General features: G+C 39.5%; 1 protein-coding gene across 6 annotated transcripts in view; it reads left to right on the top strand.

Annotated features, from left to right (window-relative positions):
- LOC131434255 (teneurin-m) overlaps positions 1-26,348 on the top strand; it is a 335,106-nt gene that overhangs the window by 38,552 nt on the left and 270,206 nt on the right. The window contains exon 2 of one of the 6 annotated variants that reach the window (XM_058600920.1): positions 21,851-21,894. The exons of 4 other annotated variants lie outside the window; for them this stretch is intronic. Coding sequence is in view for 1 of the 2 variants with exons in the window: in XM_058600915.1 (XP_058456898.1) it covers positions 22,073-22,103 (31 nt within the window). In the remaining variant the exon portion in view is untranslated. Of the gene's footprint in view, positions 1-21,850; positions 21,895-21,962; positions 22,104-26,348 lie in introns of those variants that run through there. One more of the 6 variants, XM_058600915.1, reaches the window with a different exon arrangement.

Here is a 26,348-nt window from a genome sequence, read left to right as displayed (position 1 = left end):
AGACAGTTCTATGTTTCGCATATAACCTCAAATAATAATAAACATATCATCTCCATGATCGCATGATTCGTGCTACAACGTTTTACCCCAATTTCCCACAAATATAATTTTATGTTGAATTCAGATTTACAATCCCGAAGCAGATCCAATATGACCTACCAATGTTGGTTCATATCACGTACAAAACATCTGTAATCCAATCAAACACAATGGGTATGATAGTACTAGCCTGTTTAACCCGTTTTACCCCAATTTATTTCATAAGTCGTTTTTTTGGTTAAACTTTCTTTTGCATACCGAAAGCAGGCTGATTGCGGTTGATGAAAATCGATTGATATTACGAAGAAAGCCCTAAAAATAAGATTACAAATGAATTCAATGACCAAACGAATCTTGTTATACCGTTTTACCCCAATTATTTTTAATAGAGCCTAAATTTTTTTAATTGAGCCTTTTGATCTACAATTCGGAAGCAGATCCAATACGAACTATCAATATTGGTCATATTTACGTAAAAAACTTTAGCGATCCAAATACATTTTTTGGTTTATAATTGTCATTGAAGGTTTTATAATAGTTTTGAGGTAAAATTTTACTGAATTCTGAAAGGAGTCTGGTCGATTCGATTATTGATAAAACAGATTGGTTATATTATACTAATATTTTGTTGAAAATACGTAGTGGCTTAAGCAACTCTTTGAACATTTTCGCAGTAACATGATCAATGTACCTTGATTTGAAAAGTTATTTAAAAAAAATTAAGAAAATAAATGGTGTTCCTATTTTCAGGCCTTTCTTCGTAATATCAATCGATTTTCATCAACCGCAATCATCCTGCTTTCGGTATGCGAAAGAAAGTTTAACCAAAAATACGACTTATGATATAAATTGGGGTAAAACGGGTTAAACAGGCTAGTACTGTCATTCACATTGTGTTTAATTGGGTCACAGATGTTTTGCACATAATATGAACCAATATTGATAGATCGTGTTAGATCTGCTTTTGGATTGTAGATAATATTTCAACTGAATATTATAACTAGAAAAAAAGGCGGTCAAACGGTACAACGAGTTTTCCGCTGTCAATAAAACTGTATGCAATCGATTTGTTAGACTTTTTTTACATCAGAAACACTCTATTCGCTCTTCTGTAAGTTCTTCGGTTTCATGTTATAGAGTTAAGCTTGAATACAATGCAGTATAAAAGGGAACTTGGGGTAAAATTAACATAATAGCATTTTGTGCGGTCCTTCTAAATACATGGAATCAATTTCACATGCCTCCAAAAAAAATCGTCGCGTTTTTGGTCCATTTTTACTGTCCACTTTTACTGTCCACTGTGCATTGATTCAATTCAGAGAGTGCCACCATTATTATTCCGTGGTCCATCGTAAAATTACATGTATTTAAACCGAGAAACTTATTTTTTCAGGATTTCCTAAAAAGTGCAATATTTTTTATAACTTTATCTCGAAATGTTGCCATTTTCTTATATTCAAGTGTCGAAAGGAATACAAAAATTCTCAATAGTCTTCACCGGATGAACGATAGGAAGCAAAAGGTTCAAATCAGCAAGCAGAAAAGTTTTGCCACTATGCCACGTTTACCTTTCTCGAATCCGTTTTTCGTTGAATAAAGCTAAACTGATGATTTCATGTTATAACGGAGAAATTTGCAAAAAAAAATTACCGTCAGTTTTATACAAAAATACAATGAGACTTTGAAACAAAACCCCCTCTCCCCCCTCGTAGACAAACGTTCACTTTTAATAATGAAAATAAATATGCAGTTTTCTCAGTGATAACTACATAGATTTTCAAAAAAATAGATATAGGGTAAGGGCTCCCTATTTCATCTCATTTGTAGGGACGTCGCCTTCAAACCCCGATTTAGCCACTAAAATCACTGTAACTATTTCATATTACTGCTTCATTCGCCTTGCTTCACGTTGAAAATTGATTCACATTTCTTGAAAATTGAACTAATGTTTATAAAACTGCTAAAAACACTAATGATGTTTTCACTACTCTGCTCCTAATTTCATCTCAATGGATTTTTATTCATCCTATCGTTGATCTTTTATTCATCCTATAAATTAGCAATGGCGACAGCAATCAAAACACAATATTCCACTATTACACTCTCACCCGCATTCGCATGGCTGCCAGATGGCTGACTAAACGCTGCCAGCTGGAAAAATATGGCTTGCAGACATTCTGGTGACCGACTGCCTTACCGCTGCCAGATATACAACTCAAACGATACAACCGTACTCACCAGGATTTTTCCACATTATTATTATTAATAAAAAAAAAATATACTCGTTGAATTATCTAATTAATGGGGCAATGACTTACGGAGATCTAAAGAACTATCTTTTAACATCATTTTATTAGTGAAAACAGATAAAACAGATATAGACTTTCTATGCAAAGTAATACATATTTTCTATGAAAATACCTGGCATCTCTGTGCACAGCCGATGAAACACACACACACACACACTTCACAGCGTTATGTTGGCGTATAGCGGAATGAAACCAGTGCTACTAGATTTGCCACAATGGTTATTTCATTAGTATTTAACACGCTCTTTCTGGTAATATTCGAAGCCAAAACAGTTTTATTTAAATATTAATATCAATAATATAATTAAACTAATGTCACGGATACCAAAAACATACTTTTTGGTAATAATTTGAAGAAGAAAAACAATTTATTTTTTGTAACAATATGAGATAACTTGGCAACTTTGCGAAACCAAATGAGATGAGAACAAAGCGCAATCAAGTGAACTGAGTGAAAAACTTTCATCTCATATTTTTAAAGACTTTTATTGTTTGTCGGGTAATTCTTGAAGTTTTAAATCGTTAATTAAACAAGTGGCAAGGGAACATTACTAATTATGAAGTCATCCAGCATTCAATGGTAGTGTAATTGTGCGAAAAAGTGATCATGTTTTGAGGTTTTAGAATATTATTCATGTTCAAAGTAATGAGGTGAAGGGATGAGATGGAAATAGGAGCTCAGATGAAATAGGGAGCCGTTGCCCTATATGAAAGAATTTAGGATCCCAAAGAAACGGATGAATATCCTGCAAACCATTCCTGTCAAAATCAATGAAAAAAATTTCTAATGATCTACAATCAAACAGTTCAATCAATCGTCACACCCTTGAATCCGCAATTGCACGAGAGTCTGCTTAGATTTTTTTTTTTTTTTATAATAAAATTTTTATTGGGCTCATTTGCGTTAGCTTAACGTGGCCGATTATCTTGTTGTTAGGTGGATATGAGTGGAAGCCGTATTATGGGGCGACCTGCTCCCCTAAAGTTAGTAAAGGAGTGTCAGGAGGGTGGGACCTATACTGTATTGATTTTGAACATATTTTGGTATTACAAATCATTCATTAATAGCTTGCATCTTCTTAACACACTTTTCATTTCCGAGTTCTTGACGTTCTCCAGATTGTAACGAGGAAGAGACTGTACTAGACTCGGATGCTTTGTTGGTGTACTTTGATGTCGGTGTGTCATTTATGGATGGTTTCCAGCAATTCAGCTTGACCAGTGTTTAGTTCATTTGGGGTAGGACCACTGTAGAAGAAAGAAAGAGAAAGAGAGGGCACTAGATTTGCACGTTTATAGCTTTGAGGAAGTTATAGAGGTAGGTCATGTAAAGGAGATCTCGGGTTGCCAAAACGTCACGGACTGGAACATAAGGTGGTCTACCTCGGGCCCGAAGGGAATCAATTAGCTGGAGTCTGACGTCGCAATACTCGGAGCACACCCAAACAACATGCTCGATGTCATGATAACCGTCTCCGCAAACGCAATGATTACTCTCACTAAGGCCAACACGATGAAGATGCGCTTTGAGCAAAGAGTGGTTGGACATAAGTCTTGACATTGTGCGAATAAAGTCCCGGTTCACGTCCAACCCTCGGAACCAAGCTTTCGTCGATACCTGCGGTATAATGGAATGTAACCACCGTCCTAGATATCCATCATTCCAGGAGGTTTGCCAGCTGACGAGTGCCTCTTGACGAGAACGACTGAAAAATTCATTGAAGCAGATTGGTCTTTCATAGGTTTCACCTTGTAATGCGCCCACCTTGGCCAGTGAGTCCGCCATCTCATTGCCCCTTACGGAACAATGTGATGGGACCCAAACCAAGGTAATCCGATATGATTTTTCAGATAAAGCACTCAGTTGTTCCCGTATTTTCCCCAGGAAATACGGCGAGTACTTTCCAGGCTTCACTGAGCGAAGAGCCTCGATAGAGCTGAGACTGTCCGATACAATGAAGTAGTGGTCTGTGGGCAAAGTTTCAATGATCTCAAGGGTATACTGAATTGCAGCTAGTTCTGCGACGTAAACTGAAGCCGGATCACTGAGTTTATAGGAGGCGGTGAAATTTTCATTAAAAATACCGAAGCCAGTGGACCCGTTGAGATGTGATCCGTCAGTGTAAAACATTTTATTACAGTCGACTTCTCTAAATTTGTCATTAAAAATATTTGGGATCACTTGAGGGCATACGTGATCCGGGATTCCATAAATATCTTCTTTCATGGATGTGTCGAAAAACACCGTAGAATTAGAAGTATCATAGAAACGAACACTGTGAGGATTATATGAAGAAGAATAATTGTTACGTGACATGAAATCAAAGTACAATGTCATAAATCGGGTCTGAGAATTAAGCTCGACTAGCCGTTCAAAGTTATCGATAACCAACGGGTTTAAGACGCTACATCGAATGAGTTGTCGATATGAGAGATCCCACAAACGGTTTTTCAGCGGTAGAATTCCCGCTAGTACCTCGAGACTCCCCGTATGAGTCGACTGCATACAACCCAAGGCAATACGCAAGCAACGATACTGGACTCTCTCCAGCTTGATAAAGTGTATCTTCGCGGCTGAACGGAAACAGAAACATCCATACTCCATCACTGACAATATCGTTGTTTGGTGGTCTGCTTAGATTGATCTTGATTAGGAACCCTCACCGAACATTGTTTGTTTTGTTTAATAGCCGACAAAATTACACCAATATCCCAAATGTATGCAATTATATTTTTGTACTTGCGATACGGATTTTGAAAATTTAAGCTTCTCTTCGCCAAGCTTGTGTTCAAGTTTTGTTTACAAGCAGTTATTTTTATAGCGTTAAGTTTCTCTACCATTCTGCGATTTCGGTTGAAGCGATAAACTTTTTCTCATTATCAATCGGCTGCATCTTATATTAATGAGAAATTAATCTTAAGCACTCAAAATTTACCCAGGCGAAAGTGACATAACATGGAATTTCATCCAAGCTTGCATGGCACAAGATCAGAACATACCATTGAAAGCTTCAAATCGTTTTATGGCACTTTTTGTCTTGCTGTCTAGCAACAACCTACCTCTAGCATGCTACGCGTAGGACTGAAACGTTAGCTATAACTTCGCTTCTATTTATAGATTCGCGTGCTTCCAACAGCTTCGCTTTTGCATCGATTGACCAATCAGAGCGATGCTCTCTCTCTCTTTGATACATCGCTTACATCTTACATACATCAAAAGCGTAGTCTATGGCAGGGAAATGCGGTTTGCCGGAGATTTTTAGCAGACCAAATAGGACACTGCTCGCTACTAATCAAAATTTCAATCATATATAATTGAAAATACGTGGCTTGATACATTCAAATCGAAACTTAGAAATATTTCCAATCAAATGATGAAATAATATTAATAATTGATACAAAATAGAGTGAGCTGTAAGTGTTTCAAACCTAACCATATTTCTACGTGTATTTTTCCTTGAGTTTCTGATCAAAACCCAGTGAATTTTGTCGGCGTCCTTAGCACAACCAGCGGTGAATGAATGTGGCAATACTGATCGCAGTAGGTGCGTTGTCATTGCGTGCACATTGCATTCTAAACCGTCGTCCAAGTCAACCGTGGTTGAGCGGTGACAGCACCGACAAAAACGAATGAATGAATATCAGTCGTTCTTTTTTTTTTTTTTTTGCTGCGAGATTAAACTTCTCGATTCATACCGTATGCAGTCGCTACTCCATTCGATGTGCTCGCTAGGACACAACATTCAAACGCACCGAGCTCTTTCAAGAATAATGAATGGTTGTGATTATTTACAGCGTCGCGTATGGCGGGCTTGTGTTTTTGAATTACATACTCAGAAGCGATCGTGTTGCTGCTGTGGAACATTATTTGGTGTGTTCTTTTGATGTTTGAAAGCACACGGTGAGTATCGTGTTATTTCTTTTCCACCGAAGTCCCAGATGAACAATCGTTTGAATGGAAATCCAAAACCGTCGTTAGGAACCACAGCTGTAACTTGGCTGGGCACACGCGAGTGCCACATCGAGCTAGAGATATGCATATTTAGACAAGTTGACCCCGGCACGGAAGAATCGTCCTTAACGAGGGCTAAACTCTGAGGCCACTGCTTCTTCTTAAAGGAACTCTACATGGAATAAAACATGCAGCAGCACCGGGCAGTGGAGCTTGTAACCAATTGTTTAATTTTAATTTAGATTTCATTATTTGATAATCCGGCTAAAAGGAGGAGCCCATCGCAAGAGACCCCAGCTGGGCAACTGAGAGCTAAAGAGCGCGTAATAGTTCTGCCGGTTTGTCGGGGCCTGCAACAATCGGTGATAATAAAGCACATACGCTGGTACTGTGCGGCCTAAAACGAAATTGTAATTCAACAACTTTGCTGCATAATGCTGCCAACTGCTAAACACTAGCAGAAGGTGAGCGATAATGCACTCACACGCTGAGCATATGCTGCATTCCTTTTCACTGTTTGCTACAGTTTCTCCTTTTTTTATCTGGAATAGGAAACAAGCAATAAATTCAGGCCTCATCGTGTCCTTCCGCGTTGGCAAAAATACTACCGAGTATATTTGGAATTCATTAAATCCCGTAACTCATTTTCAGCCACCTCCTACTTGATCGCGATTGGAAAACAACGAGTCATGCTCAGGCTCACGCTGGACTGGAAGCAATGGCAATGGAAGCTATCGACCGAAACCCACGGCTAGCCACAATTACCGATGGTTGGTGTGGGAAGAGCCAACGGTTCGTTCAGCCAGCGATCGCGATGGGTGGTTGCCTTCACTCTTCATCGATGATTATTAAAATTTGAAACTTGATCGAACATTGATCTTCGGTCACCCGTTGCGATGGAAACCGATTGGCGGCACATAAATAGCAGACAGCAGGCGATTGGTAGTCCGAAGGTGCGCTAAACAAGCTCATTAGCGTTTATCAAAAAATACCTAAATGATCGTACGCCAGGAATCCGGCCATTATCTGGACAATTAATCACCTGGTTTTTTTTTTGTTTCAAATCATTCCAATGTTATCACAATACAAAACCCATCTTTTTGTTCATCCCCCGAGGAGTTGGTGAAGTAAAAGTCTATCGAGGTCAAAGAATTATTCCTAGTGAGCATTTGAAAATACGCGAATCAATTTTTTGTTTCCGGGGAGCCGTCTTTTTTCGACACCCGCTCAACCTGCCGAAATGCGGGTGTGAGTACAAAAATAAACAAATTTTGGCGCGACTGACGGAAGGCTCATCAAATGTCGATTTCAGCATTTTTCCACATATCGCAGGCATCGGCATCGTGTGAACCGGTACCCAGTCCCATAGCATACACACTGCATACAAGTATTAAATTGTAATCAACGTATTGCCTCCTTATTGACAGCAATTGAAATGCATCCAATTTCCTTTTCCCATCAGCAAGCCGTTGTTGAACCAAGTCAGCTAAACAAAGCAGGCTTGGCCGTGACATGGTTCGAATAAAAGCTTCACCCCGATGGGCGAAAAGAAAACATACACACATTTCCGCAGCCTACTGTGCCGACAGACAGTTGCGTGCTCCAATTCAACCAACACTGAAAAGCGCCGTCCACAAATTTCGTCGCGCTGGTCATTCATCGAAATCAAGCACAAAATTAGCTTCTAATCGGCCGGCTTCCGTAAAACCGGTGGTCTTTCGCGACATTTGTCGCATCTCAAAGTGAAATTTCCCTTTCTGTGGTAACCGCTTGAAGGCATACCGGAGGCAGAAAGATTCAATTTAAGGTTTCTCTCTCTAACTTTAATTATGAGTAATCACGCAAGAAAGTCAAGTTTTTTTTTCGTTTATGCCTATGATTACTCTCACTTTCCGCGGTGTAGACGCGCTCAAACGAAAATTGTCAGCTTGCCTACTCCCGACAAACGGTGGAAGGGGTGAACGAAGTAACATTAATTAATCAAAAAATCTTTCCATGCCCCGAGGGGCTAAGGCCGGAGCCAAACTTATTGCGGAAAAGGGGAAAACTTTTTTTCTCTAATCTCGTATTCTAGTGAACAACTTTTGCTTTCGGTTCGGCTGTTACCAAGTGTTAACGAAACAGAGGAGACTGTTCCGAAAAGCTATCCAGTTCTAATTAAGATCCTTTGTCGAAGAACTCTCCAGTCCTGGGTTTGGTTCGGTCCTGGTCCGTGAAAGAAATCGGAGCTTTACCCTCATTAGTTACTGTAAAGTAGGCGCTTAAGAACGAAACTTTATTTGTCTTCACTTTTTTATTGCAACTTTTTGACTCCTACTACAGCCGATTTCGAATAGCAGGCGAAAAGAAGAACAAACATCGTTGCACAATGCCTAGAGACCGAAAAAAAAATTTCGCAAGGACGCAGAAACCCAAAACGACGATGGTTGCTTCGATAATTTCCTTCTCAAGTCCGAAGGCTCTTCTGTCCAACAGAAACGTGTGTGCATTTCTCTTTTTTTTGTGACATTTTATGGACCCAATAAAGATTTGATATTTATGTAACGGGGAAAAAATTCTCTTGGGGTTCACCAGCGGGTTGCAAAACTCTTCTGGGAGGGTCGAATGGAAGCAAACATAAAACACAGCCCCGGACCAGAGAGTGGACCGGGACGGGATCGAAAAATTAAAACCACACCGAGGCACTAATTTCTGCCTGTCTCCTTCTTCCTTGCCAACCAACGGGAGGACGTAAATAGGTGGACCTAATTGACCTGTTTAATGTGACCGAAATCGATTTCCTTTTTCTCTTCGCGGATCTGTCTGTCGAGTTGGCTTGTTATCCACCAATTTCTCAATCAGTGGGTTTTCCGAACGTGTTATTAAGAGCTTGGGATTGGTAGATTAAAATTGACCAAACTACTTGTACATCGCGGATGGAGATGCTACGGATCAGACTTTGTTGTTTGTGAGAGATTAAGAAACGGTTCATTCTTGTGCTCATTCATGCCAAATTTCCAAGTTTTTCGTATTAGAAGTTACTGGTGCCCGTAGCTTGAACTTTGGCGCGATTTTCAACAAGCATGGACAAGCTTCCAAGTTTTTACTTTAATGTGTTTACTGTTTGAGAGGTTTCAATTTTTAGAAACAACTGAAATCGGTTATTCTCCAATTTATTAAATTGATCAAAGACTTCGATGGAAATTTTAAAAAGTTCTTCAATACCTTTAACCCTGAAAATTTAGCCTAAATACAACTGCTGTTTTTTTAAGAGTTGTTCGTAGTCATTCAATCAGATCTTAAGAACATCAAACGAATTGTTGTTTCAAATGAGATATTGATAGATTATGTTAATTTCTAAAACATCATGAAAAATAAAGTAATCTAAATTGTAAAACATTTGATTACAACAGCGCAAGAATATACAATAATACGTTTCGTGCTGGGAAACAAAAAACATCGCAATATTACTCACTTGTCAAAATCAAATAAAAGCAGTGAAAAGGTTCGAATCGTCACACTTCGTTTATCCTCTCACGCAGAACTCATCACGTGCTTGAGCAAACCGAGTCAGTTATCAGCATATTTGGGGATCCCTTTTGCTCCGTCCGGAGGTAATAAGGATATTCATCCTAATCCAGTTGTCAAATTATGACTCCACTTCAGCGCTGACTGACAGCTACAGTCGACTGCTACTACCGGTTCCTTTCCCTATTCGCGCTTCCAAAACGGGAAGAAACGGGCATCCGAAAGTGCGTCACATGATTGACAATGAGAATCACTTTAAGGCGTTTATTATATGACGAGGAAGAGCGACTATCGTGACAGCGATGTTGGTGACGATGATGTTGATGATGATGATGATGATGATGATGATGATGAGCGATGAATCGCCGCCTGCCAAGACATCGCGCGCCGCTTATTTGGTTGGAAAAAAAGCACACGAATCAAACATAACGATGATGATCGGTGTTGATGTTGTCATCGTGATATAGAGATAATACGCATCTGATTCTGGTTCTCTTTTCGTCTTTTCCGGCCACTCCACCGTCGAATGCGACAGGGAAAAGATGAAATGTCTTTTCCTTTGTTGAGGTTGAAACAAGTTGTAAAGGAATCATCATGCTATTGTTATCGGTGTCTCTTTTTTCTCCGCTGCCGAGCCATTTAAGCTCTGGAACGTTGTGAACGAAAATTCCGCGGGAAAGTCTGCCAATGCTACGCGACAGTATTTATTGTGTAATAGAAAAAATACGTGGAATTTATCCGTAAAAAATCTCCACCAAAGCTTAATTCTATAAAGAATCGATTTGATATAAATACTCATTTTAGTTCACAAATGCAGTACAACTATAACAAAATTTTCTTCAGTTGTGTCATAAGAATTCCAGCTGTCGAAAAAAGTATGTGAAAAATGATAACAACATTTCACTTTAACATTCTTCTTTCTGGATGAAAAAAAAATTACAAAAAGGATTCATCGGCATAGCCGAGTGAAAACAGAGAACCAATTATTTCTTTTATAGCTTTATTTATCGTCTAAACTCCGAAGTAACTACTTTGATCTTCGAAGACCTTAACAAAACTAAAGTGGCATCACTTGTTTATCTACGATTTCTGTAATCATTGCGAAAGTTCAGCGGAACTGTCCTTCGTCTGGTGCAGAGTAAAGATACCCCCTTCAAGTTGTGATTCCAACAGACGTTCGTACAATCGTACATAAACAAACAAGAGCACCATAAAAGTCCTACGAGAGTAGTCAATTGCAGCAATTATTCCACTCGCTTTATTGTTATTGCTCATCTCAACATTCCGAGAGTACGCGTTTTTACCCCCCTCTCTCATCGTACTCTACTCGAGGGTTGTCGTCATCAAAGAGAAATAACTCCGATTAATTGGTCTAGCAAAATTATTGCCTCATTCAAGTTTGCTTACGAGACTTTAATCGCTTGAGATGTGTACCGCCCAAATCGATCCAACAATCCATCCGAAACGATGCCCCAAAAAGGCGAGGTGGTGGATTCGTTACTGGCCTATTCGTAAGGGCCTCGGTAATCATTAGCAGGCTTGTCATTGGGCGGAACATTCTAGTCAACGAGAAGAAAAAAACTTGCTTGCGTACCCACTAATTATGGATCCTATGAATATGTGATACGAGCAAGTGTTCAAAATTATAGTCTTTTGAGCCGAGATTGCCCGCCCAGGCCCAAATTCTAGCAGAACAGTGTGCCCTGTGGGAAACAAAAGGAACACTACTTTTGCGTATGTGACCGGCCGAATGCTCCTCATACCCGTCATTAGCTCAGCCTGTAAAACTTGGGCCCACCGAAGCAGTGGGCAGAGCATCAAGATTTAATCACTTCATAACACATTTCCTGTGCGACCTCTTCGTCTTCTTCGGACCTCCTTTCCTCGTGTCTTAATGGCATTTTAAACGACTCATCCAAATTCGTTCTCGACTCGCGCTTTAGGTCTTAATTTTTGGAGATAGTCGTGCCACCTATCGAGCTAACCCCATTCAGTGTTTAGCCAGACCCCTTTTACGCCGTCGTGTTTCGCGATTGCAAACCTTCACCGGAACAATTAGCGAAGAGCGTTGAATGATGAGCTCAGAGAAAGTGCGAGCTTTCGGCGCCTTAATTTGGTCTCTTAATTTAGCGATGGGTTTTCGGGCTGAAATTTGTGTTCCAATCAGGTTAGTGAATGGAAACACGAACAGAAATCAGTGCCAAATTGGATTGAACGAGAATCAACAGAAAAAAAAGGACTAGCTAATCAAAGAGTTACGAACCACAGAAAGGATTTTAGCAAAATAATCAACATTGAAGTTTCAGTGGACTGAATTGCTGACTTGACCCTTGTTAGCGGGCGATAATGCCCTTTACAAGATGTTCGAAAAGGACAAGCAGTTTTAGAAAGTTTAACGTTCCAACGGATTCAGAATGTTTCCCATATGTTTCATTCCACATTTGATGACTTTCAGCATTTATTTCGACTGCTTCTGAAAATGACGTTTATAAAGCACACAATTCGACATTTTCGATGCTGAAATACAATATTTCTAGACACATAAAACATTGATAAGCATATGAACATGAAGCTTCCTGATACCGTTATGGCCTGAATTTCGAAACGAAATAGCAAAAGCATTTATATGCTCACACCGCCTTCTAGTTAAAATCCCTCTGAACCGACTTGTAGAGAAAACAGTAAACTTTAAAGGAAAAAGTTTTCGGATTTTTTTCTTTATAAAACATTTTCCTCAGACCAACACACCTTTTTTAGCTTCCAGGCACCTTCAAGAAATACCTATTAATTGATCAACTAAAAGATCGACTAACCAAATCATGTGTATAATAGGGCTGATATGTCACCACTTGTGACTGAATACCGAACTTAAATATTAACAATTTAAATTTAATTTGTACTACAATAAAAAATATAATAACTATGGTAGACATAGAATAGTTTTTGAAACTCATCCTATTTGATATTCCGTAGAACTGGCGTCGCCAACAATAGAGGGACATTCTTTTCAGAGGGAAATCTGCATCCAGAATGTTTTCAAAATTTACTAAATTCAAACAATAATCCTTAAAATATTATCCAACACATTCTACTGAACATACCGTAAAGCATACCATGTCACAAGAAAAATAAAAGAACTGATCGAGAAGAAGCTTTTTTTAACGGAAAATGCCCGGATCCAAGAAGGCCATCACCATCTTGGAACAATTTCAAAACCGTTTTCCATGAAGATTGTTTCGAAAGACTATATTGTTTCAAGTATATGAAGAGCAAAACAATCACTCGCAAAATGTTACACTCTATTTGAAAAGAAGAATTGTGGCTCTTAAAATCAAGGAATTTTTTGATGGCTTCCATAAAAGTGTTTGAAACTCTCGCCTAAAGCGCTTAGTATCATCACACAAAAAATTCCGAATTAGAACTCAAATTTGATTAATGATACGCAACTAATTAAAAGTATTCTATAACATCATGAATACAGGCCATAGTAGATTATTTGACATTCACTTCTGCTCGAAATTTTGGGACGAAATTGAAATATTTTTTCGGAGGTTACAGGTTTTATTAAACGTGCATTTTGGTACCTGTAAAACATTCAGCATCCTTGCAGGGATGCAAAACGATGTAATCCTATTTGTTGTGTTTTCACCTTACATGGTTATCCAAGTCCTCTTTATGCTCCGTTCATCAAATGATGAGTATCCATTTCAGTCAAATATTTTCCGACTCCGAATGCGGTTCCAAAATTTGTTATTTACATTACTATTACTACTAGTATTACTTGTGACACTCTTTGAAAATTGGTGCACTTATTTCCTAGTGAAATTTAAGATTACATAAAATTTAAACTAAACCAATTTGAAAGTAAACCGTCTTAAAGAAAGAAATGATAGGTTCCTTTGGATTCCACTATTTCGTTATGATACTAACGTAATAGTGAACGACCAGATACCGTTATTTCGAAACGCTTTTTGCGTTCTTCATCAGTGTCTTTATATCAATTTGAAAGGTTGCAATTTCTGAAAGCAAAATTGGGTTATTACTTTCAAATATTTTTGTAAGCCTTATATTGGTGGATTATCGAAACGGACATTCGTATCAACAATTTTTGTTTAATATCCTTAAAAATTATTCTTAATAGAATTGTTGTGAATATAAGTAATAAATCCCCATCAATTTCTTTTAATCCAGCAATGGAACGAATGGTAAAGAATGTCCCAGAAAGTATGGATGAACTTTGATTTCGCTGTAAATAATTCAGAAGTGTTAGATATTCAAATTTTATTCGATATACTGATAGTATAAGACTACAACAACAGAATATTATTCTCGACATTTGCTACTTAGCCATTGTAGACTAGCTGGCGCACTTTCTTGCGAACGTTCCTCATTAAATTCCGTACAGACTTCTTGGCGACAAGTTTTGACACTTTTTTCCAATCTTTTTCGAACTGTTGAATGGTTTCGGCTGCCGAGACATGTTTCCTAAGATGTGCCTTCGTTAATGCCCAAAATTCCTCAATTGGTCGAAGTTGTGGAAAATTTGGTGGATTCATGTCGTTTGGGACGAAAGTGACATTTTTGGTAGTATACCATTTTGCCGTTGATTTCGAGTAGTGGCAAGAAGCAAGATCTGGCCAGAAGACAACAGGATCCTTGTGGCTTCGAATCATGGATAGAAGTCGTTTTTGTAAACATTCCTTGATGTATATTTCGCTGTTCATTGAAGCAGTGGCGATGAAGGGTTTCGAAATCTTACCGCAGCTACAAAATGATTGCCAGACCATAGTTTTCTTACCAAATTTTTCGACTTCAATCGATGTCTCGGACGGGTTAAACACTTGCCCTTCTCGCACCGTATAATATTGTGGTCCCGGCAAGGATTTGTAGTCGAGTTTTATGTAGGTTTCGTCGTCCATGATTATGCAGTTCAAATTTCCAGCAAGAATCGTATTGTACAGCTTTCGAACCCTCGGCCTGATCGATGCTTCTTGTTTCGGACTACGTTTCGGTTGTTTCTGCTTCTTATAGGTTCGAAGATTCAAACGTTCTTTAGCACGAAGAACATTTGACTTCGAATTGCCCACATTTTTGGCCACATCCCGAACTGAAACCTCCTTCTTTTGCTCGAACGCCTTCAGTATACGTTTATCCAACTGATGGTTAGCAGGACCTTTTTTACGACCCGTTTTCGGTTTATCCTCAAAGGTGTTATTCTCACCGAACTTCCTGATTGCATTTTGCACGGCTTTTTCACTTACTCCTTCCATTTTCGCTATTTTTCTCAGTGACAGTCCGCGTTCTGTGCACCATTTGTACACAATTTTTCGACATTGTTCTACTGAATGTTTACGTATTTCGAAACAAACTAATGAAAACGAATAAACAACTGCACAAGTGGTTAGAGAAGAGTGTAAACAACAGGACGCAGCCATAAAAATTGACAGACTCTGAACCATTGCGAAATGGCAGCGGTTTTTGGTTGCGTCCATACTTTCTGGGACAGTCTTTAATAACCAGTTCGCCTATCACCTTTTTCAATTAGCCCCATGGCAAGTAATAGAGTTGTTAATCTGTTTGAATTGAAGCCAGCTTTTACCCACTTTCGACGAACCCTTTCTGACACTTTTCACCTACGCACCGCCCGTTACGCGAGTTGTAGAAAATTTAATGCTGGAACGAATTCCAAAAAGTCGCCGTGTAAACAATTCGCCTCTCAGCAAACCTCAGCAACCGCGTCGCACAGATCAGATCCCAGTAGGCGTATCCTACTATTGCGCAAAAGACAAAAGCAGGTAATTGCTTTGTCGAATTGCAATTCGCGGAACCGAACGGACGGACGGAATTGAAGCAGCCCGCGCAAAGCAGGCGGCGTGCGGCATAGCTTACTTGCGCATACTTCCTCCCTGCAGTGAACTACCAGGCATAATAACATAATGGCATTAAACATTCATTCAATCAGAATGAATCAATGGCGTGCCAAGCGTTCATGGTTTGCTTTGAATCAGATACTCAATTTAATGTGGGTGGGAAATTTGAATAGCCTTCGTCTGTTTCAGCGCTTTAGATCAGTTCCGTTAGGCGACCTGATTCTAAAGACCTGAGGTTGTTTTGTACCTACCTTCCACACACGGCCTGGCATCAGGAGTCATAATCATAATTTCACCATCATTATGATTGGCTTTCGTTTGGACCGGTCTGATTGTAATCAATTCAGCGATAAACGGCGCATCCAGGAGATGAAACAAATGAAGGAACCGAAGAATTCCGACTACCAGCCACGGGTGGAGTAATTTTGATGAACCAAGTAAATGATGATTGCCACCTGGCATTCACTACAATCACTGATCGGTCGGTCGGTGCGTGAAATGATTTCGCAGCGGCCGGGCCTCTTCGCATGTCGAAACAATTTATTCGCGCAATATTTTAATCAGCTTGGTTCGATCGTTGACCGCACGCGGCACATCACAGCAACTAACACCGAAAAAAAAAAGACGGCACCGTGCGTGGTGGTGAGCCGTGTGATGAATAGCCATCTTCCAACTTAGTGCTGCTCGACGTTGGCGCTCGAGGACCACTTCTGAAGAGTGCTTGAGTCAACATCGCCGCTTCACGGTTTGCTGCTACTGCTACCACCTACTGCTTCCGCGTAGAATGCTAAAGAGTGCTAGTACCGGTCCTGGATCGCCACCGATGAGGGTAGCACTAGACTGCATTTACATAAACAAATAATAAACATAACCATTATCATAAATACATATCATTCGCTATTGTCTCAGAGCTTGAGTGAAGCTTGCCTGTTTTTTTCTTCATCTTCTTTGCATTTGCTAAAACTGAAGAAATGTCACCTCTACGACCATCGTTGGTCACCGAAGGACACGAAGTAGAAGGTGGACCCCACAACGGCTTATTAGGAGGGAGAAAAAACCTCACTGGATGTTCCCGGAATATTTTGGATACAATTTGCTCTACGGCAACAAAACAGAAAAAAACCAAGCAGGCCACGATGGAAAGCGGTAAAGACCGGGATAGACAAATATTTATGCATATGCGCTACCAGGGGAAGTTTAAAAAATACCAGTAGGCGCAGGAAAATTTCAAACATTACAGGCCTGCTTTGTTTAGATGTCCGATTTATGTCCGTGTGTTGTATGCATTTCTGATCTGAAAGACGCCCTTATTACCATAAGTAGCCAGCTGGCTTTGGAACCTCCTAGCAAAGACAAACAGTTGCTTTTTTATTGACATGCTAATAGAATCAATTAACAAAAGTATGTGTAGACCAACAAACATATTGTTTGTCGATTCGTGGAATAGGAAATCGGATAGATCGGTATCGACTCGGGCTGGTCTTGGGTTGGCTGTGCTTATTTTAAATTGTTTTTTAGCATCTCGTTTTCCTGTCATAGCAAGCAACTTCTTCTGAATCTGATTTTCATAAATTTGAGCTGCTAGCTGCCACTGCTGTCACCACTATCGGAACGAACGTTTCGGAATGTTTAAATTATATCGGTGACAATCATTTATGTCTACAGTTGTTTTGAGTGTCTAGTTAGTGTCCACATCGAAACCTGATGAGTAGCGGCCACCCATTTTATATTTACCCCATTCACCGGTTGGTTGTTTAAACTTGTCTTTCAAATTTATTCCAATTTCACTGCTTGCGGTAATCAAAACAAAGCCATTGACAGTTACTGGCATGATCACCTATTGGATATTTATGTCTTCTGGTTTGTTGGTTAAAGAATTTAATCATTCACTATGGGATGTTTTATCAAGCAGAAAATGTTAATGCTAAATTTATCATTTTACACTAGCTGTGCAATCTCTTGGGCCTTCAGTGAACTTCCATAGGATCGGGATATTTTTAGCTTCAATTTTCCATCCCGCAGCAAATCCTTGGTGGGAATGAAAGCGTATCCTTCAATTGGTAGCACTTGCTGTCCCCAGAGGCTATAACCATTGCAACCAAAAGAGAGCTCAGTAAAACCCTCCAACCGACTGGGGTGAAAGCATGATTATGGACTAATCGCATTAACGCTCACCTCTTCGTACGCCATTCACGATCCCACCCCCATCGCACCAGTCAGCTGTGCTCGTTTTGCATTCGTCGTCGAGCACCATTATCATCCAAGCATTTAAGATAATCTATTGCTACCGCAGGCGTTTTTTCGCAAGTTTGACGGAAGAAAAAATGGTAATGCCAAGAAGACCCCAGCTCTGGTGAAGTATAAATCGCGTACCCAACTGTCACCTTGACAGGGCGAGGAACATCTTCACAGAAGGTGGTGTGTCCTACTTCCAAACACGCTCGAGGGAGTTTGAGCAATGACTTTTGCTACTCTGCTGCTGCTGCTGCTGCTAGCTGACTGGAACCTTAAAACGACATTTCGAATTAAATTGTAATGGCTGTCACACTCCCTGCTCGAACGGTGTCGAACCGATTTAGAGTGTGCCAGATTCGGTACGGGGAGGTAAAGAAATCCGTGAGATATTTCACTTTCATTAATCTTTGGTTTTTCTGGAACACCTTTCGATCCACGGCATTTATCGGATGGTCTAATCTAACCGACTCCTTTGAGATGTCGTAGCTGCATTCGCTGTCATTGGTAAATAAAATGATTTTATTCAAATCAATGTGCTCATTAAAAATGATTAATCGAAAGTTTCCTAACCCTCCTTCGGCTGACTTTTGTTTGTTAGAGCATCTGTTTACTAACTGTGAATATATGTTAATGAAGCTTGAAAGCAGCATCTCCAACCAAACTTGGTTTATTTTATCCACATTAACAATATTTCAATTTGTGTGTGTGTACCGTTTTCAACTAATCCAAACAAAGTCAACTTAATATTAAATTTTGGTATAGGCAAATGTAGGTGTGAATCATCCGCAATCTAGGTATAGGATCCGCAAAGGGTCATAAATCATATAAGTGATCCTTGTTGGTTTCAATCCTTAACGACTCACATTCACTCGTTAGAAATTCCGTTCGCTAAGGTCGCACATTTCATTTTATACATTAAAAAAAAACGCTTTCCAAATTCCTAAAATTCTGGCGCCCTAAGCGACCGCTTACTTCGCTTATGCCTTTATCCGGCCCTGACACCAAAGCCAGTGTGGACAAAACTGTCAAAGAACTACAGTATACTCAATCGCCACGCTAGATTGGCGATCGAAACGTTGAAGACACCATCTGAAATCAAGATAATGATAATGCGCCAAGAGGTACTGTTTAAAGGAAGACAACCAAAATATAAGCTATAAAACATGACGTCGATCACTGAACGCCGCATCATTCCAATGGAGATTGTTGCGATCTAGTAGGCCTCGGAAACCGGCTTGCGTTGAATATTATCTCATTGCTGTCAAAACATTTACCCATCAGAAAACGCAGTGGAACAATTTCAACTATGGGAAAATTTCCAGTAAACATGATAAAGTTAATGTTTATTGGCGTATTTTCGTTGGAAATTGAATTTAAATTCTATTCTATCGTCTATTTTTCCTTGTGTCGTTTATGCAGAGGGGAGTTCTGCCGGTAAGCTTTCATTCTGACCGCTATCGGGTACTACCATCTATCATCTATTCGTTTGCTCCACCGAAACTATGAACGCTCGTGTTTTGGCCGTAGAAAATTGGTTCCCGTCCGTCCGTCACCTTCGGAGCACTTCCCCCCACTGTACCATGTTTATTTTCAAAAGCGTTTTCGCTTGTATTTAACATTCAAAAATTATGTTGTTATCTTGATTTTTGTTTAGCTCTAAGCGTCCTATTCTCCACTCGATCAACGCCGAGCTGAATTAATGAAACAAGTCACTGGTCCGTCGTGTAGGGAAGCTTCGCCAAAGACACCTTCACCAATCTCATCAGTAGCGAGTTTCAGTAAGCGTTGCGACCAAAAGGTGCGGTAATCAAACGGGTGGCGAGGGGGGTTGACGAGCGAGCGAACACGGCGGGAACATTTGAAAGCGTCATGCTCCTCAATCCTAGCTTGGCTGTTCGACGGATGAACGGACAAGCGCGCACAAGTAGCTCCTTCTAGATTCGCTGCCCGATGCTTCACGTTCCTCCGCATGCTAACTTGATCTCAGCCTTCCTGTGCAACATACTTCGCTTAATTATTCTCCGCCTGCTTGGATTTTCGGGTGGACAAGTGCTCCCATATGTCGTACGGTGTGAAGTCTGGTTCAGGCGGGGAAGCGGGAAAGCAGTCGAAACTAATTTTAACATGATGGAATATGTTAGCATATGCCGGGTGCTTTCACGGGCAGGGAAGGGCGAACCCAGATGACCAGTTGTCGACGTTCGTTCTCCTTTTCCTATCTCGACAGTCGGATCTTCCCAACTAGCTCAAAGAAACTTGAAATCCATCGGGAGACAGAAATTCGATGTTAACTGCTACTTTATTTATGTTCTTTCAAAGTTCGAACACATTTTTCTCCGCTTTGTAGCTTCAATTCGATATTTGTTAATTAATTAACGTGAACTCGACCGGTGCCAGCAGATTTTCGGTTCGTCTCGAGATGTGTTCTGGACCGCTGCTAGCGGGGAGGAAAATAACAAATGTCACTTGCAACCCGCTACAAACTCTGCTGAGAAAACATGGTTAGTGACCATAAAGTCATGTTTCGTTAGGCGTATCAAATAATTGGACAGTAGCAACGAAATCTGAATCCGAAGCAATTTTAACAACCATCCGAACCAATAACTGTTGGTAGTAGATCTTGCTAGGCCAGTAATTTATTGCTTTTCAAACGTTCAATCGATAAATCGTTTCCGTCCATTCGGGTAGTAAACTATTTTATAAGCTACCAAACTGTTTACAATCCGGCGATAATGTATCGCTAGCACATTAGCACCAAACCATGAAACTGGACTCCCCAAAAGATGGGCGGTAATTAACTGTCATACTAAGCTATTTTGATTTACTTTTTGCCGGAGGAAGAAAATAATTTCATTCACAGTAAGGTGAATGGTGGTTGCCATTCCACCAAGTTAGTATGAATATTTTATCGCTATAAGAAGATTTGGCTCCACTTTTTCCCTTCTTTTTTATAGCCGGGTAGGCAATTTTCTGCTTGCCAAATAAGCCTCTTAGCAACGTCTTTCGTCCAATTTGCGTTCATTCTCCCGGGGTCAGCTTGATTATAATCACCGAAATTATGTGACAATCGTAGTGCGTGGGCCGATTAACCATACGTATTTGGCTCCGGGACTGCTTTCGCACGGTCGAACTTCTTTTTTCCAGTTTCACTCTTGGCGTCTGGCTTCGATAATGACGGGTTAAAGCGATTGTCAGTTGACAGTTGCCACCGCAGCCTGCTGTGATGCACACGAGCACTCTCATCAATTTAATGTTTGAAGCCGTCCAAAATCCGATGGCGATCAATAATAGACCGTACAAACGATTTCATTCCTTGCCTATAAATGTAGTGCAATAAAAGCACATCAATATTATTTGATAATGAATTCTAGTGCCACTGCGGCTCGTTGCTTCCCTCGATCTCGCCACGCTAATTGGTTTGACTGCTGGGGATAGACCTTATTGAGGTCTCATAAAAATTTATATCGCACCCTCCGAGATTTTGGTCGCTCAGTCTGCAGTGTGTTTACACTGGAGCCATGAGCCATTGACGACACGATCATAGAGCGCTGATTGATGGCATTTAATATCGGGGCCCGGAGCTGAACGTTTTTTTTCTAATGCACTGTGCCGCTCGGATGCTTGGAAAACTGACAAGCAGAGGCAAATAATAAAATTAATGGTAATTAAGTCCAATTTTATTGAACCATTAAATCGTCGAGGAAAGCGATTTCGTATGCCATCACTTTTGAACGGATGAAACCGAACTCTACGGCAATATTTAAGATTAGTGGTTTTAGTTTGCACCAAAAACACCCCAGTTTAGTTGAGTTGTTCTAATTGAAAACTCGTGTTACAGATTTTGGTCATAAAAGTACATAAAAATACTGTTCTACTCATAAACCAGCTGAGAGAAGATGTACAGTTTCTAATCAATTTTTCTCTTCATTTTCTTTCAGGTAAGCTTCGTCGCTGAGTCAAAAGTGGAGAGACGGACTCACGTGTGAGTAAAAACGATCCCGTTTCGAAAACAATCACGTTTATGCTTCTTACGGGCAGCTTTTGCTAGAAGAAGAGGAACAGGCTTTGCCAGTACACACGAGAAAAAAAACCCCACTCAAACTCTATTCTGACAGAACAGACACAAAAAAGTTATCAAAATTTTTGCTAAATTAAAGATAATGAATTATCAGTTTTATAGAAAATCCGAAGGTGTGTATCCTCGATCAGAGTTCTATTTTTAAATACAATATCGTGTAGCCCGTAGAGCCTCTTGCATTTCTTGTAGCTAATAATATGTGTATCTAAATGGTTATTTTTCGTGATTTAGCACGTTGTGTTTTGTGTGTTGTTTTAGAAAGCCATTCATTTGCAGTGTGTTTTTTTCTTTCTTTCTGCTGAGTAACGGCAATGCCGCCCTCCTATAAGCATTTAATTTGGGCCTTCAGAGCTTCCCCGTCATAACCATAATAGATCCGACTCGTCGTGAGCTGAGTCCTCGGTCTATTCTTTGCCCCGACCTTTCAATGGTCATGCGGACAGGGAATAAAGGTGTGAACCGAAATCACTACCCACATTCCCGTGTGTGTGCCAAGTCTCACCACGCCGTACAGGAGTTACATCATGGCACAGCAGGCCTCTCTTTCCACAGGGTGAAAGAAGCTGAAATATAGACCATTAGGAAGCCGACAACTACACCGAAACGACACACGTTCACTGCCTTATTGGGACCTCTGGTAACACGGCTGGCGAGATGAAGCGAAGCAACTAATTCTCACGACTGTTAATCGCGGCGAAGGCATAAATCTAAACGCGCTCCAAAAGGGAACCCCCATCCATCGTTTGGCCCGGTGCGGTACGTTATCTTTTCCAAACAACGATGGCCGGCAAGACGGCGACCGTTAAATAATACAGGTCAATTCACAGTCAGCTAAATCCGTAAGGTCCCGCACGTTGGAAACGACCAGTTTCACTAATCACCATTTACGCCTATCGTGCATTCAACCGTCCGCCGTCATGATGCTTTTGCTTTACAAGACGAAAATGGCATCTGGTGGACACTGTGTCATCGATAAGCGAACCGCATCACAGCAAAGGAAGGAATAAACAAGGATTTATTGACCGCAATCGAGTGCCATAAAATGCCTCATTCGAAGCGAAATTAAAAAAAAACTCACACAACCTGTTACGACCACTCGAGGAATTTAGCTCTTAATGACAGGCAACTCAGTAATCGATCCATTCACTCACTGGTCGAGCCGCGATTGTAATTAAAAAGAAATTTCTTCAGCAATCCTATTGGGAATCGTGGCTGACCCAATTCACAAGAGGTTTGTTTGTTTCTTTCAAATGTCACTTCAAACAGTGAAATTGATACTTACTGAGTCGAGAGAAGAAAAAAAACAAACATGTTGACGAAATATTGGGCCATTTAGTTGAAACGAAGTGGTTGTAAACAAATTACAATGTTCAGTCGGTGTTAAACAGTCGTTCTTGGCTCCTGGAAATTTTTTCTGGCTACCTAGAGTTTCATCGATTCAAGGCTTCAGTCTTTTTCAAGGCTACCTGAATCACTAACAGTCTTTTTAAAGACTAACAATTAGTCAGCCTTTCTCAAGACTATACAAAGAGTGATATTCTAATATAATCAGCAGTGGTGGTAAATTGCGAACCGAACGTCGATGCTTCTGCAAATTTACTCAAAAATGTTCACCGAGCGTAAGCATGCGATAGGTTCGAAAACTATTCCCTCGGTTAATGCGAAAATGTTCTGTGCTCGGTGTTCGACGAAGCAATTTGGTTCGAACCGTTCGGTTGGCGGACCATCGCACAGTGATGCCACTCCATACAAAAGTTGGCAAATACCATAAATACGTCGATAAACGTCAGTTGGATGATTTTTTTCTAATAATTTGAGGTCTCTAAATATAATTCCATCTTGACAATGTATGAAAAAATATTCGATCCACCTAAAAGTGACATGATGCACCGTTCGCTATGGACCGGAAAATGACGACTTTTTTTGATAAATTAACTTGTGTATTTTTATTTATCTCGTGATTGATTAGGAGTTCTCACCTATCCTCACCTATGATTAAACCTGTGTGGAAAATTTATACACTGAGAAAAAAAACTTTCTCTTATATCTTGAAAACATCAATTTTCTCCAGAAGAGCTCATCTTTATATTTTTATTTTCTGATATGTAACATAACATACAACTGTTGTAGTTTATTGCACTATGATTAAAGATGGGAGAGTAACAATCAAAAAAGTTTTTTTGTTGTTTTTCACAAAAATAAAATTTTTGAAAAATGCTCTGCATTTTGCATTTTAAAGTTTTTCGACTTTATGAAAGAACACAAACACAAGTACAAAATAAAATTTGGTTGAATACTACCGCTTTACTAATAATAGTGGATTTTTATTATGTTAAAGTATCTTATTAAACTATGTAAAATGAAAACTGACGCTGAGCAAACATGCATAAAGTGGTTTTCGTGGTTCAAATTTGGGAATTTTTTATATGGACTACAAGAAAGTTCCGGACAACAGAAAAAGTGCATGTGGTGGGATCAACTGGCCGCTATTTATTATGAGCTACTCAAATTTGGTGACACCATAACTGGTTCCATATACATACATATTACACTTGCTGTGTTTGGACAGAGCATTGCATGAAAAACGGACTCTTCATGGCATAGTATTTTTGCTTCATGATAATGCAAGACTCCATGTTTCGAAAGTTGTAAAAGCTTTTATTTTGTAATCGCTGCAATGGAAAGTTCTGCCCCAGGCGCTATTTTTTTTATCAAACATTGTTCCATACGGTTGCCATTTTCTCCAATCCATGGCGCATAACTTGTCAGGTAAGTTTCAAAAACTACGACACCAACAAAAATTGGATCGATTCAATTGTCGAACCTGAGAAAATGGATTTTTCAAACGTGGTATCGTAGTCTTACTAGAAAGATGACAGAAAGAGGTACGTAACGATGGACTATACTTTGATAAACGGTACTGCAATAATACTCTAACTAAAAATCATGAAACTAAGCAGAAAAAACGCGACTAATTTATTCCAACGCCTGATATTATAAATAGATTTATACAACGACATTTATATAGGTGTTTTATGTTATGTATGTTATAAATGTCCTGATTTTATTTATCATATAACCGTTTAATTAAATTTTACTCGCACCGACTTCATTTACAAAAACATAGCCCTTGTTTTTGTGATTTTTATTGTCGAGCCCGCCAACAATCGAAAATAACCTTCAAAGTGCAGAGATGTGCAGGATCGCATAGTGGTTTTTGAAAAGTAGAGAAAAAATGCTATAAAATCAAATACTATTGAACAGTGGCAGCCCTTTCCTACCTATATAGAACTCTAATCGCAAAACATCATCATTGCGCCATATATTTTGTATGGAAGGATGAAAAGAAAGTTTGTACTACCCTATCTTTGAAAGGATATGGAGAGATTATTTCTTATTCAAAAACCTTTATACTTTAAACTGTAATCCTTCGCTTATCTGAGAGTTCAAAAAAATTAATATAGTGTAGGAAAAAATAAATTTATTTTGTGGATTTCTGCCACCTTGGCATCACTGTGCATCGGCGAAGGCCGAGTAAACTGCGTTCGATACGATGGTTTGTTGATTTCAGTTCTCGCATCCTGGTTTTGAAATTATCAATGCACACAGGATCAGCACAAAAAAAATTGTTTTGCTCGATTGATAAATCGCTCAATAGCAATTCAAATGGTATTATTTTGGACATTACCAGTGTGCGTAGGGTGGCTCGATATGGAAAATAGTATGTTTTGGATCTTTTGCAAATTTTATGGTTTTTATTTATAGATTCAATAACAATAATAATTGAATAATTTGGAACATTTCCAGCTAGGTGGTTCAAAAATTTTGTAAACCTTTTGACTAAAATTTGGATATTTTCAGCAAACGTAGAGTGGCTCAATATGAAAAAGGATTTTTTTACTCTTGCAATTTAGATGTTTAATAAACTGGTGAGTCAATAGCAAAGAAAATTGAGTAATTTCACGTATTTTCAACAAGCGTACACACTTAAAACCTTTTCTAGAGCTCGGCATAATAAAATGCCGAAACTGATCATCAACACCTAAATTTGCTGATTGCTCAGTAATCAATACGCATGTTTCTGAACTTCGTTAAATGCATTCACTGATATTTCGGTAAAATGCATCACTTTGCCGAAATTTGGCATAATTGCTTGCTGAATTTATCAGTAAACAACAGATATGCCGACATCAGCAGAGACGTTTGCCGAGATTTCGGAATATGCGCTAGCTGTTGCCGAGATTCAGCACGACAGCTGTCATTTATTGCTGCGTTACATTTTCGCTTCGCATTGCGCGATTATTTTCTGATGAAATTCTCGAGTGAAAAAATGGATAATCTTCAAAGAAACGTGGAAC

Source organism: Malaya genurostris, chromosome 3 (genome assembly GCF_030247185.1).
Source record: "Malaya genurostris strain Urasoe2022 chromosome 3, Malgen_1.1, whole genome shotgun sequence".
Lineage (NCBI taxonomy): Eukaryota > Metazoa > Arthropoda > Insecta > Diptera > Culicidae > Malaya > Malaya genurostris.
The sequence above is the reverse complement of the archived record's forward strand: the minus strand, read 5'-3'. Positions and strand labels throughout refer to the sequence as shown.